The 14,638-nt window shown below is 32.1% G+C and overlaps 2 protein-coding genes across 2 annotated transcripts; both read right to left on the bottom strand.

Moving 5' to 3' along the window:
* Positions 1-416: 416 nt before the first annotated feature.
* On the bottom strand, positions 417-2,408 carry LOC117912787 (fibrillin-5, chloroplastic). The gene is made up of 7 exons (XM_034827498.1): positions 1,972-2,408; positions 1,762-1,877; positions 1,554-1,676; positions 1,202-1,300; positions 1,057-1,101; positions 856-929; positions 417-688 (listed from the first exon to the last, which is right to left on the bottom strand). Exons 1-7 carry the CDS (start codon positions 2,300-2,302, stop codon positions 610-612), a joined length of 867 nt encoding a protein of 288 aa, XP_034683389.1. The 5' UTR covers positions 2,303-2,408; the 3' UTR covers positions 417-609.
* A 7,855-nt stretch (positions 2,409-10,263) lies between these two features.
* LOC117913651 (protein BOLA2) lies at positions 10,264-14,418 on the bottom strand. The gene is made up of 3 exons (XM_034828686.1): positions 14,295-14,418; positions 10,812-10,834; positions 10,264-10,711 (listed from the first exon to the last, which is right to left on the bottom strand). The coding sequence occupies exons 1-3, from the start codon at positions 14,355-14,357 to the stop codon at positions 10,516-10,518; spliced, it is 282 nt and encodes a 93-aa protein (XP_034684577.1). The 5' UTR covers positions 14,358-14,418; the 3' UTR covers positions 10,264-10,515.
* Between the last annotated feature and the right edge of the window lie 220 nt (positions 14,419-14,638).

Genomic DNA, 14,638 nt, shown 5'->3' with positions numbered 1-14,638 from the left:
TAGTCCCAAGGGCTTAGTTATGGAAGGTTCCTCGATTATAAAAAAAAGAGAAAAAAAAAAAGTTATTTGTAATGCATTGAATAGGTAGATCTAGAAAACTAGGTTACCACTATTCATTTGATTGATCTTAATTTAAGGTTCCTAGGAAATACATTAGAGGCTTGAATCTAAGATTTTGAATGTGAGAATAGAATTGTGTATTGGGTTGTAGATTAATTTTTAATAATAAGATTCTTAATCATGGTTGTCCTAACTTTTATAGCCCTTTTGCTCTATTGAGTGGTTGAACGCTCTTACTCCTTTTTGTTGCAAGCATTGTTATGATCTTAATAGAAAGAAACTCCATTTGGATCTTGAAAATTTTGAGAAAAAGTAGGAGAAAATTAAATAAAATGGAGAATGGAAGGTAAGAAAAATACAAGGAAAATAAAAAATAATTTTAAATAAAACAAAATTTTCCTTTATCATGCCTTTTGTCTTCAGGGAGGCAACACATGACTTTGTCCTTACATCTTAGAAATTCGACAGAAATGATAGAAAATAATATTATCTTTGAATATTTGTCATGAAATACTTGTCATGAGCCTTCAACTGGTATGAAGTGGAGTGTCAGGTTGCCTCTGATCTTTCTAATATGAAGAGATTACCTTTATCATCCCTCCCTATCCTCATGCTCTCATCTAGGTATCTGTGACGGTGGAATCAAGGAACAACTTGTTCTTTTCTCAGCTGAGTGATTCAGAACCTGTTGGAGGAACTATTCTTAAAAATACAGGAAAAAAAAAACAAAAACAGTTTTATAGGAGGGTCTCAAATAGGTCGCCTCAATTACTCCCAAAGTGATAGAAAGGATACGTGATCTCAAGCCAACCCTCTGGGTTGAAGATGCCCAGCAGAAGATCATAGTTTTGCTTGAACACATTCATCAACTATTTGTTCTCCCCACCAAAAAAAAATTCAAAGTATAGTTAGATTCAGGAGGATAGCATTTCATCCGTCCATGTTCATGGGTATTTGATTTCCACACCCCACACCCCACATCTCAAATTTGCTTACCTTGTCAGGAGTGATGGTGGAGCTGTCATACTTAATGTCAACCCTCTGTAGAATTCCAAAACCAAAAACAGTCGATTCAAAAAGGGAAACTTATAAATAAGCTCAGTGGATTTGGAAACAGAAACAGAAAAGTAGAGCTTTTAACTGATTTGGAAGCAATCTTGAAGGAGGCCTCAATTTTCAGCTCTCCATTCAGGAAATTGAATCCCCTTGCGTTGAACTTGATCACATTAACTGCTTTGGCCTCCATTTTAGCATCACCAAATGTTTACAACTTGGTTAAAAGAAGCATCAAAAGAAGCTTGAACAAGAAAGAAGGACATTCCAAGTAAAGATGTGAGTTGGCTAAATGCAGATATATGGGCTTCTTACTGATTTCAATCATATGTAGCACTTTAAACGAGCAATTTCCATGTTTTTTTCAATCCTATCAAAACCATTGAGATATCTGAAGAAATTATAAGTGAGATGTTATTACAAGGCGAGAGAAGTTGTACCTCTTCCACATCAATAATCTGCAAAAAGTCCCCCAGAGTGATGAAATTTCTCAATCCTAGCTTCGTTCTCTTGGAACCCAATATTGTAATTGTGCTGTAAACAAGCTTCCACCATCCATTTACCTTCCAATTTGTAGAAAAACATCTTACAACACCGTTGCCTGTCAATCTCAAGTCAAAAAACAAGTGCTCGTTCTGGTTGTTTTACCTTGTCTAGATTTAGAATAGGTTCCGGAGTTGGATTTTGAGACTCTAGCAGCTTGACCAGAGCTTCAATCTCAGATTTCTTTGCAGATGGTACTCCAAAAACCCCCCTATTGATGCCTTGTCAAAGTGTTGAAATCAAACTCATTTCAATCTTCTTTTCATCTATATGCAATTTATATGAATAGCAAGTTGAGAATTGAAGTGGGTATACCTTGAACTGCCTGGTATAGATCTGCTTTTACATTGGCAATCGTCCTATCATCTGATGATGCTCCTTCTTGTTCGTCTTCTTCTTCTTCTTCTTCTTCTTCCTTCACTACAATATCCTGGTCATCCCCAACTAGGCCGGGGCTCTGCCCTGCAACTCTAATGGCGTAGAAGGGTCTAGACCCAGATGGGAACTCTCCAAATATGGACCTCCTCCGGGACCCTGAATGAGTGGCTGTAACCGGTCTGTGAGCTCTCATCATTTTTGTGAGTCTGGGTATTGGAGGAGCCACGTGGGAAGCAGGGACTGGTGGTTGAACAAGCTTAGTAGCCATGAATCCAATCACAACTACTAAAAGGTCGTGGCCTTTTTTCTCCTTTTGATGATGTATTTATAGTCGAGGAGGAAGATGATGAAAAGCTCTTGCTCATGGCCTGGATGCCGCTCTCATACCATTTCATCTCTATTCCTTTAATAATTGAACTATTTCTGTCGGTTCTGTTATTTATTTATTCATTTATTTTGAATTGCATGAAAAATGGAAAGCACAAGGTCTCGAAAAGATACCGACCCGCAATTTTCACTGGTAAAAGTATATGTATTTTCCATCTCTAACACTCAAAGGATGTTAAGAATATGTTTAGTTTTCGAATAATTTAAGAGAAAATAAATCGAAAAGGAAAGTGGGGAAAAAATAAATAATATATTTAAAATATAAATAATTTAAAAATTACATAAGTTTTTTATTGGTTTTAATTCTATTTGATTTTTAGATATGTTTTTTTTAATAATAATTTTACTTAATAGTTTCTTATTTTAAAAATTTTTGAGAACCAAATATAATATATATAGAATATTAGATGAAAGATATAAATAATGAGATTAAAGTAGAATGAATAATGAATAAACAAATGAAATCAAAATATAAAATAAGAGATAGAAAATAATAAAAGTTAAAAGTTTGTTTAATAACTGTTTTTGAAAATTGTTTAAAAAAATAATATTTAAGAATAATTTATTTAAAACTGTTTTATGATATTTTGTAAAATAAAAGTTTATTTAAAAATTTAAAATATTTTTAAAAGTAATTTTTATATTTAACGTTTTATTTTAAATTATTTTATATATTTATATAATTATTTTTTAAAACAGTTCTCAAAGGAAACAATATAAAATAATTTAAAACAAAAACTATTATTGAGTCTTAAACTTCTATTTGTGAATTGTTTTTAAAAATAATTTGTTATTATTAAAAAAATATTAATTATTAATAAAAATTGTTTTTCTTTATAAAAAAACATGGTATTTTTATAATATATTTAAAATTTTTGTAATCTATTTCCACTTATTTTTATGGATAATTTCAAAACTAATGGTAAAAATATGAAAAATGATAGAAAATAAAGAACTATAAATAAAAATTATTTTTTTAAAAAAAATTTAGCAACACAGAAAACAGGTTAAAAAATCTTTCAATTTCTCGTATGAACTTTTATTATAGAACACATAAAAAGAAAAAAAAAAATGTTTTTGAAAACGTTTTGAAACTCTCGTTTATCGATAGATGCTTCTTCCCTTCACCACCATGTTGATTGAAGTGTGAAGATAGAATTAAAGCAGATGTGGCAGAGAGTACCTATGTAAACCTAACCACATTGATGGCATCTTCTACCCAAAATAGCATCGGTTTTGTAGGGCTAAAATGAGGTTCTAGAACATGGACAAGGTGGTTGTCTTTTTCCCGAGAAAATTCAAAATCTTGGGTGATCATGGAAACCTCTTTTTCATTGTGACATTACTCGGACCATTCTTTTTATGTTGGTTTTAAATTAGCTTATAAATCAATGTTAACTACTTTCGTATTAATGTAATAAATAGACTATAATTAAACACAAATTAGGTTTCTTAATCACCTTAAATTAAACTCTAAATTACTCCTAGTTTTGGCACGAGGGATCTTCCTAATAGTTTTAGAATCTTAGGTACTTTTTGATTTTTTGAATTTTTTACTCAAAACAATTTGTTTTCAGATTTTAAGTAATTTGTTTTTTTAAAAAATAAAAAAATCAAAATATTTTATTTTTTTTCTAAATGTTTAAAATAACATTTTGATTTTTTTTTAAATATTTTTAGTACTTAATATAAAAAATTATTAAAAACAACAACTTAATACTTAATACTATTAAATACCATTTAACTTTAGGTTCTATTTAAAATTAAGTATAAAAAACAAATATTACCTTAAAACTTATTTGAAAAGTGTTTTTAAAAATAGTTTCATCTTATAAGGGTAAGGGATAAAAATTAATTTCTTTTTTAATTTAAATCATGGTAACTTTCTTATTGGAAACAATTTTTTAAGATTTTATTATAAAAATAGATTATTTTTAGAGAAATTATCAACTATTTGAAGTGTTTTTTTTTTTATAGTGTTAGAAGAAATAATTGAAAATATAAAGAATACTTTATAAACTTTTATATTATACATGGATGCATAATGTCTTTATAGAGAATAAATTAAGAAAACTATTTTTCGTATTTGAGTTTTCAAACATAATTTTACTCTTAAAAATAATTAATAACTATTTTTAAAATCTCTTAAAAACTATTTTTGTGAACTGATTTTGAACACGTTTCTAAACAAATCCTTAAATATCTAAATTTAACTAATGATAATTTATTTTCTAATCCTCATTTCTTTTACTATTATTTTTTTTTCATCTTTGACTATGGTCTATGAAAGTTTAACTTCTTAGTGTTCTTTGTTTTTTTTTTCTTAATTTTTTGGTATTAGCATGGATTAGTGGTTTCATCTCCTCAATCTTGTAACTTCCTTTTCTTTCCTTATACTTTATTTATTTATTTTTTCTAAAGGAGGTTATGATTTTGGAAAAATATTCCCTTACCTAGGGACATTGCATTTGTATGACCACGTTTGGAGGCTAAACCAAACCGAACACTATCCTCAAAGCCTAAAAACTAAACCAAAAATTACATAAAATTACACAATCCCCTATAAATTGCATGAGTTGATAATCTCCTATATCCTAATTTTCTATGAACCAAAGATTCTCATTGTGGATTAAAGAACCACCAACCATGTTATTTTGTTTATTAATAGATGCGTAAACAAGTCAACACAAATAGTTCACGTACCTTACCTATATATTCATAAGAGCTTTATAGAACCCACCTAAGCTCTTATAAGAAGTTGCTCTCACTTCCATTCTTATATTGACAAATCCATCAAGTGTGTCCTACAAATAAACACACCACCCATAAAGGATATGGTATTCATTAAAAGTATATATTAATCCTCAATCATCACATAATATGCGCCATCCATATTATCTCAAATGGACTCATATATATATGACAATGTATTTCATAGTTAACAAGAAACTTGTTATTAACCATATAAACCCACTTATTAGAATTTTCATTCATGTAAATTAAGTTACAATCACTCATGATTTTGTACTAAGCAAAACCTTATCTCCCTCATGTTTTTTCTATTAGCTTTCTATTTAGTGGTTTGGTTTAAGGATTGACCAAATTCAACTTTGACTTAATAAGATTTATGGATATGATCCTTGTCTTAAACATTTACAACACAATCTAGCTATCACAAAACATACATACAACTGATGTTGGTCTCATGCACAAGGAGATATTTGCTAAGAGGTTTCTAAGCTACTCAACCTTAAAACTAGCCTTCTCTAAGGTAATTAACTTACCTTCCATAGTGAATAAGGTAAGTTTATTTTGAAGACTTTCAAGACATATCTACTAATAGATTTCATCTCATCTAAATCCAAGATCTAGTTGGCATCATTGTATCTTTGTAGTACAAGAAATCCATTATAGCATAAATGATAATCAATGGAGCATTTCAAGTACTTAAGTATTCTATAAATAACGTTTGAATGGTCTTAGATAGGACTTTGGGTGAACCAACTTAATCTATGCACTATATAATTTGAGTATGCTTCGACTAGGATGCACTATATCATTTATTTTTCTTCAACTTAGAGCTAGAATTATTAGGAATTGACACTGATTTATAATAGTGTTCAAACTTATTTATGATTTTCTTAACATAGTGTTCTCATGAGAGTTTAATCCTAGTAAATGGTCTAATTATTTTCATTCCTCTAGCTATCTTTGTCTCTTCTAGGTCTTTCATATTAAATTTAGGCTCTTTGAATCTTTTAGTTTCACATATGACCTTTAGGCTAGTCCTAAAAATTAACATATTATCTACATATAAGCATATGATGACATATGTTTTCTTCCCAATTTTGCTATAAATATACTTTTCAATATCATTAATGAAAAATCCATTAGATACCAACACATACTTGATTTTTTTTTTTGTTAATGTTTAGGTATTTGTTTTAATCTATATAAAGATTTGACTAACTTACACACCTTTTGCTCCTCTTTAGGGAATAGGCAACCATATGGTAGTCCATGTAGATTTCCTCTTTCAACTCCTATTTTAGAATGGAGTCTTCACATTCATATAGAAAATCACCATGTTATAACTAGAAGCTAGAGCTGCCAATAATTTAATAGAGGAAATCCTAGTCAATCCTAGTCACAAGGGCAAAAGTATAAAAGTAATTTACATATTCCCTTTGTTTATATCCTTTGGTCACCAACCTTATCCTTTTCCCCCTATTAACCTATTTGATTTTAATTTTTTTTTTAAATATCCATGTTTACTGCTTAAAAAAAACATATTTAGATAGTAATTTTTTATGAGTTTTACATCTTTTGAATAATAATTATATCTAAAATAATCAATTAACATATAGCTACCCTTGCAATGATTATTAACCATCTTTTGTGAGTTGTGGAATGATTTCAAAGTGTAAATGATGAATTTAATGATTATGGAAGAAAAAAGATTAAAAAGTGTTGAAAATGACAAAAATGTGAATTTTGCACAGTCATGTGAAATTTGGCACAAACATGCTACATGAACCAAAAGAATGACAATTGCAAGTAAGTTGAATAATGGATTTCACATGAACAGGCGAAATTTTGCACATACATGCCAATTGGTTCAAAGAGTGCTTTAATGTTGCAGCTAGCCAACTTTAGTTTTTGCATGTTCATGCGGAAATGCCAATATTCATGCAAATTTGATAATTTTGGTGCCAAATCTTAGATTTTTGAATTTAGAAGATTCCAGAAGGCTAATGAGATGTTGTTAAGTGTCTACTTAACCTTGGTCCACTTCTTTATAGGGTCATCATCTACTAGCAAAGTGTAGAAGTCACTCCAAAAGTTTATTTTTCCCTAGCTCATTCACTTATTCTTAACTCAATTTCAAAGTGTTCATTAGACTTGCATCTAATTGTAATTTGAATTTGATTTTCCTTATTAGTTTTCATAAGGAAAGATCATTTTAAAGAAGCTAGCATTCTTTGTTTCCATTTTAGTGTTCATTTCCATTAGGTCATTCTCAAAATTAATCAGGAGGCACTTGTATGCTGCACTATTTTTAACATATCCAATGGACATCGCATCAAAACTTTTAAGACTTAGAGGGTGTTTAGTAAATAAAATTAATAACTTAATTTAAATTATTAAGTAGATTAAGCATGTTTGGTAAAATAACTTAATATCAGAACTTAAAGGAAAAAATAACTTTTAAGTATTAAGTTAAAATAGTTAATTTTTTTTTTAATCTCAAATCTCTTTTGTCTCATTTATCCATATTTATTGAGAGTATGTTTTACAAACATGACTTTACATTCACAACTTATCTTTTATAGTAAATATTTTTATACTTAAGTTATGAATTTATCATACCTTAAATATGAATGTTTGACAAATAAATTTATCCATTAGGATTAGTAAAAGTATAAATATTAGTTAAGATTAATGAAGATAAATATATCAATTAGATGATTTAGAATAAATTTTAAGCTAATTTTATCAAACAACCTTGATACTTGAAGTAAAAATTATGAAATAAGTTTTAAGTTAACAACTTATAAATAATTTAATTTAAAGTTAATTTAAATCATTAAGTTTTACTAAATGTTCACTTAACTTCCTTTTCTTAGAATTAGAAAAAAGAACCTTCTCAAGACACCCCCATACTTTGAGGTATGCTAGGTTAAGGCATAACCTTTTTGTAGCTCATATGGTGTTGTACCTACTTTTTTTTTTCCCTTTTTGGTATCTTATTTTAAATGTGATATGTAGAGAGGATAACTTCCTCTCACAAGTCCAAGGTCTCATTCTTCCTTTCCATGACAATTTGATTCAAGGGAGTAACAGAGGGTTATCTCATGAATAATCCTATGATCGTCACAAAAGTTGTTGATCATGCTTTCCTTCTCCATCTATTACATTCTTAGTCTCTTAATCATTTATTAGTTGGTTTATATTTTAATTTTATATTTTATGAAAGCTTCTTTGACTTTCATCTTTGTTCCTTAAAAGATATATTTATGTAGATATTGAATGATAATCTATAAAGGTTATATAAGATCTTTTATCAGCTTTATTCATTGTATTATTAAAGTCTCCTAGGTCATCGTGAATAAGACTCTAGTTTTGGTTGTTTTTTTTACTATCTTGCAATTTTTCTTAGTGATTTTAAATTCTACATGATTTTCACATTTTTCATACTTTTCTAATAAAATTTTATGTATTAACTTAATATATACCATTTTAAATTCTATATGTAAGAATAATTTACATGTCCTAATATATCATGCCACAAATAACAAGAGGCAATAAAAGAAGCAGAAGAACTAAAAGTAATCTTATTAATAACTTAAAAAATGTTTGACATGGACAAGCCTTGATTATAATAACCTTCGTTATATGTACATCAAATCTTTGGCAGACTCAAACATGATCTTGACCATAATTACCTTCCAAAGTAAGGAAATATACACTAAGCTAGAAAGCAAGTTTGACATATGAAGAATGTCATTGAAAACAACCTCTTTGCCTAAGGTTAGTTTGGGACTCACCTTTTCTTTGTCAATCATGTGAAAGAACTTCTAATCACCTATGGATGCCTCTTCTTCACCACCTTTCCCTATTATAGTGTAGGGGGTAAATGCACTCCAACTGCAATAAATATGTTTGATAACCTCAAAATCTACCACTCAATTGTTGAATGGGTTATCTTCGTGTTTGATCGTGTGAAAATAACCTACTTAAGACTCAACTCTTTTATGACGTATTTAACCAATTTAAATGTCAAAATAATTTGTTTACAATACAATCTATTTATAACCTTTTTAATCTATACAAATTAATTAATTTATATTTTTAAAATTATAAAAGTAATTTTTGCTATAAATATCATATAGTTAGAAAATTAAATAACTAAGTAAAAAATTCTATATTTCATTATAAAGATTAAAAATATTCTATAGCTAAAACATTAAATAAAATAATAAAAAATAAAAAATAAAAATTTTAATAGATTTTCTATATTCTAACCATATTATAATTAAAATCAAATACACTATTTCTTACCTTAATACGACACAAACTCAATTCATTGCCACCTCTACTCTTGATAGGGCTTTGGCTTCTACTCCTTAAAGAATACGACAATCTTTCTCTCAATTTTAGGAGCATTTTCTTTGCTTCTCGTCAAGGAAGGCTTCATTTGATCGTTGACCAGATCCTTCAAAGAGGCGGCCTAATGGAACATTTGGGTCCGCTGTTATCGCATGGGTAGTTGGGAAGATGGTGCAGAAAAGGGGCCGAAGACCGCACTCAGAATGGCCGTTCCTTGAGGTGGCGGATTTTGCATTTTTAATTAGGGTAAAAAGTCGAAACTACCTACATGTCATTATGTTTAAATTTGAATATCCATGTCAAGCACATGGGTGAGAGTCCCCATGTGAACCTAACAACATCCCAACAAAACAATGGCTTTGTTTGGCTACATCCAGAAACATGTGGGGAAGTGGAACTTCATCAGAAAGCTGGGATTTTCCTGGGAAATTTGAGAAAACAGAAAACTGATGTCATCACCTAGAGAAAACTGAGAAGTCTAGTGCAAAATTTTTGCCGGTAGTTTAAGACCAGTCGGGAATACAAGGATTCCTCCTCCCAACTGTAAAAATTGCATTATGAAATGATTGGTTTCCCGAGAAATCACAATCCGGAAAAGAATTTGAAAGAAATAATTAAGAAATACAAGGCCCAACAGTCCATGACTGGTATGATATCAGAGGTCACAATGCATATAATTTTAGAGTAGAGATTGCAGCTCAGGAGCAAGAATATGAGAAGAAAATTTTGAAGTTAAAAAATGATTGAAGTCCAACTCTGAATCTCTTCCATTTTAATAAGTTACAATCCAAACCAACATTCAACCACACCCAAAAGGCAAAGTTTTCAAAGATATGATGAAGCATTAGTGCATTACTATGCAACTCTGGGGTAAGTATTTCTACTCCAGATCCAACATGTCCACAGCCATTTTTTGATACGAATGTATTATTAACGAGATACAGAACATATTGTCTGAAACATCTGAAATATTGCAGCATCCATTTAAGCAGCAGGCTGAGAATTTTCAGCTTCTTGCTGTTGTTTCCACTGCTCTGGGGTCAGAGCTTTCTTTATCGACAGAGCATGGATTTGTTTCAACTCCTCTTGCAGTGCAGCATTCACCATCCGATGCCTCTCCAGCAACCTCTTCCCTTCAAACTGTTCTGACACAATTTCAATTGCAAAGCTTGCACCACACCTGCTCACCACATGCACTTCAATCGTGTTAGGGAACTGAGAGAGAAGCTTAAAGATATTTCTTAAGCTCAAAGTGAATCTGTTTAAAAGAAGAAACTTACCCACCAGATGTATCAATCACTTCCTGAAACACAAAAAAACTAAGAATATTAATCCATATGAGAATCAAATTTATGGCACTCAGAGAATATGAAAAGGAGAAGGGAGTTGTTGAGAATGCCTGTGGATGCAGAAATGAAAATTTTATACTAAAGCAGTGAATAATCATAAATTGCAAACGATAGTAGACAAAAAGGCCTGAAATCGTGAGTATGAACAAAACCAAACACTTCCCAAAAAAACATATTACTACTCTTTCCCATTCCCAAGACAAAGGAGGCCATTTTAACCACAGGCAGGTCATGCAACTTGGGCCACTTATAATTTTCCACACTGAACCTTGGGCAGCGTTGTAAAACTCTTCAATACAATGCTCCTCACATCAAATTTCAGTGCAGGATGGTTCAATAAGAACCACCCATAATTGTAACTAGCAATAGTAAAAGGAACTAAAACAGAAACTATTAATGGAGGCATAAAAAAGGAGAAAAAATCTGAGATTAATCATGATAGAACTTTGGAGGAAGAATAGGATGACCTTGGACATCTGTCAGCACCTTGACTCGAACAATGTGGCACCAAGGCCTCATGGGGTGGCGCCTTGCAACCATGAGTGTCTATCAAGGCAGGCAACGTAGTAACTGAGGCTTACGAGGGATCATGTGGAGCCTTGGTGGTGGCTTGAGGTACAACATACGTTGCTAGAACTTGGGGCAGCACACAGCACATGGGCTACCACGGCGATGCGCCTCGACAAGGCTATAATTCAAGTGTGAAATTTTGGGTTGTCAGTATTTTTCTTTTTCCATGTAGAATTTTGATTTTTTATTTTTAGAAAAATCATTATGTTCCCTATGATGTCTCCTTCAAGCACTTTGGAAATGGCCTATAATGCTCTTTAGGAAGAGGGGTGCATGTCTCAAAGGAGGTGATAGTGGCATGAGCTAAGCCACCCCAAAGGCACAACATAAGGGGCCTCAGACATGAGCAAGGTAGATGAATGAGCCTTGCTAGCACACATTGGTGAAATGCCATGATGTGTCATGCAACCTATTGGCACAATGACATGGGGCACGACTATGGCACATGGATGAGCATGGTTACCTCGGTTTAGAAGGATCAATTAGGTTGGGGCACACAAGGACTAACATAAAAGCACGAGCCATGAGCTAAAAGAAGGCTTAGCACCAAGGCAAGTTGGAAGCATCTGGGCCAAGAGAGCACATGAGCTGTTTAGATAGACAAGCAACAAACTGGACACACAAGGGGTTGACTAGATACTTGAGTAGGTTGATGCTCATGTCGTGAGCTTAAAAACAAGCATCGGTTGACACTAACACATGGAGGTTCTTTTGCATCAGGACAAGCTTAAGCAAGGGCCTGTTAACAAGGGTTGACATGCGATTGGTCGACATGTGAGCTAAGGTAGGTAGGAAAACACTTGACACGAGCCAAGCTAACCTCCCCAATAAGCACTAGGTGGTAAGCATATGTGCATGCAAGTAATTCCTAACATGGTAACATGGGTTGTTGAGCTTGAGGACATGTGACATATATTAAGAGGCAAACATTGCATGTTGCTAACAAGTGGCAGCAGTAGAGGGGCTTTGAATCAGTTCAATGGCTGAAGCAGGGAAATGGGTGAAAACATTTCAAATTGAAATTTGAGTTTGAATTTGAACTCAAAAATGTTGTTCCTATATATGTGGAAAGTTGTTAGTTGATAAAACCTATAAATATGTGTGCCCACAAACCATTTAAAGCATGAACTCACCAAGAGAGAGTGTGAGAGTCTTACTTGAGAGAAGGCTAAGTGTTCTTGTAAACTTTGTGTAGAAGTAACACAAGTTGGGGAAGAGTTTCCTATAACATTGTGTTAGCTTGTCCCTTTTTTTTTTTTGCTTGTTGCAATTTTGTGTGGGTGAACATTGGCTAGCTTAGAGGACTTATAAGTACTGCAAAATGAGAAAAACTTGTGGAGGAAAGTCGTGCTTGTGACAACATCCAACAATGCATTGGCCTAAGACTTCCCCATGAAAATTAAATTATATTAATTCACATGTATAGTCTTTTTTTCTTTTTCACTATATCACGGAGCTATGAATATCTAAACCAATATAATGCCAAGTTATTAAAATTGAACTCATTGGTAAAAAGAATGTTATATTAAGAATACTAAAAATGAAGCAGATATCTCCAAAACAGGCCAAGTCACGCAGTTAAAGCAATTATCATAACAAAATTAAAATACCTACAACAGTTCAACTCTTCAGATCAAAAACCAAAACACAACATTATAGAAGACCTGGACAAGAAAAATCTGGTTAAAACCTACCTAACTCGAGGAACACAATACATTAAAAAATGACACTGAAGTTCAATTGCGGGACAAAAGAAGAAGAAGAAGAAGGTATAATCGAACTGATATGAGAAGTTAAAAAGGATAAATGCATAGAAGCATCTGTAACAGGTTGCTCAGCATCAAAAGTACTCCAGACTTGACTCTGTCACTACCACTAAGCTATACTAAGTGAGAATAAAAAAATAAAAAATATATAAAAAACTAAAAGGGAAAAGACATATTGGATGCTTATTCGTGGTCTGTGCAAAGTAGCCCAATCTAGAGATATTTATCAAATAAAACTGCAATCTGACCTCATACAAATGGATCGAGAAAAAAAAAAATCCAAAAAGGAAACTTAGATAAGTCCTGTATACTCTCCAAACAGGATTCGAGGGTATGGATGATCTTATGTTTCCTCTCCTTCCTAATGATCTAGGAAACCACCACCAGGAAAAATTTTCAACTAAACCAGATATATCACTCCATGCTGCCATGATCCATCAACTTATTTTTTACCTTCCTGATTCAACAGAATCTAACCACAAATGAGAGCAAACCCAAAAAGAGCCATCAAGTAAAAGGGCGTTTCACTCTTCCTTGACTCAGTTCATAGTTAAACTTGTTCAGAATTGCCACATCCTCAATCTCGGTCAATCAACTGTTACAACTCTGTGCAATGTGATGTCTATAGACAAAAAGCTTCAGCGAGAAAATTCAATTCTTCTTAGATGAGAAGTATAAAATCAATGGATAAAATTGATACAAAAATCAGCCACATGGTCAGTTGCCAACATCAATGCACTCATTACCAAACATCAAATTAATCTCATTTGACTTCCCAAAAACTAATTTTCCCAATCCTTTTCAACCCAGATCATATTCTCATATACAAGAAGCGAAACCCTAATAGAAACTGAAGTTATGAACATTAAAATTTCATCTATGAAAAACCCAGATTCATTCCACCGCGGTCAACTATCTACTTACCTCAGTGGCAAGATTGCCTCTGTTTGGCTACCAGAAAACGAGGGAAAACTTGGACTAAAAACAAATAGCATATATTTTTTTCTCCTGGAGTTTCTAAGAAACCAAACAGAGGGCATAGGAAAATGAAAAGAAAGATAAAAGGATAGAGTGTTACCAGATGAGAAGGGTTCATTACAGAGGTCAATGAAGATTCCACGTCTTCCTTTGTCACTCCCATCCTCTCTCTCTCCTTTCTCCCCCAACACCCTTTTCTCTTATTTCTGTGGTGCTTGTGTTCTTGGAACTATATTTCTATCATGTCGGTTTTGTCAAGGAGGAAAATGTAGGGATATGTCAGCCATATATCCGATATATCGTGTATCGGGAGAAGTAGAAACGATATTTTGTGGAGAAAAATCGCTGAAAATGGGCAAAAAATAGCCGATATATCGGCATCAGGCGATTTATCTCCGATTTAATGGAAAAACGGCCTAAAAGGAAGAAAATCGCCGATATTTC

The sequence above is a fragment of the Vitis riparia genome, chromosome 4 (genome assembly GCF_004353265.1).
Source record: "Vitis riparia cultivar Riparia Gloire de Montpellier isolate 1030 chromosome 4, EGFV_Vit.rip_1.0, whole genome shotgun sequence".
Taxonomy (NCBI): domain Eukaryota; kingdom Viridiplantae; phylum Streptophyta; class Magnoliopsida; order Vitales; family Vitaceae; genus Vitis; species Vitis riparia.
This window is presented reverse-complemented; position numbering and strand designations above follow the sequence as displayed.

Coding starts and splice junctions, on each gene's coding strand:
- LOC117912787 (XM_034827498.1), bottom strand. CDS start 2,302: ATGGCTACTAAGCTTGTTCAACCACCAGTCCCTGCTTCCCACGTGGCT. Junction 1,677..1,761: donor CTATTCTAAATCTAGACAAG/GTAAAACAACCA, acceptor ACAAATTGGAAG/GTAAATGGATGGTGGAAGCT. Junction 930..1,056: donor CCACCATCACTCCTGACAAG/GTAAGCAAATTT, acceptor GAGAACAAATAG/TTGATGAATGTGTTCAAGCA.
- LOC117913651 (XM_034828686.1), bottom strand. CDS start 14,357: ATGGGAGTGACAAAGGAAGACGTGGAATCTTCATTGACCTCTGTAATG. Junction 10,835..14,294: donor TAATGAACCCTTCTCATCTG/GTAACACTCTAT, acceptor TTTGTGTTTCAG/GAAGTGATTGATACATCTGG. Junction 10,712..10,811: donor GTGATTGATACATCTGGTGG/GTAAGTTTCTTC, acceptor TGTGGTGAGCAG/GTGTGGTGCAAGCTTTGCAA.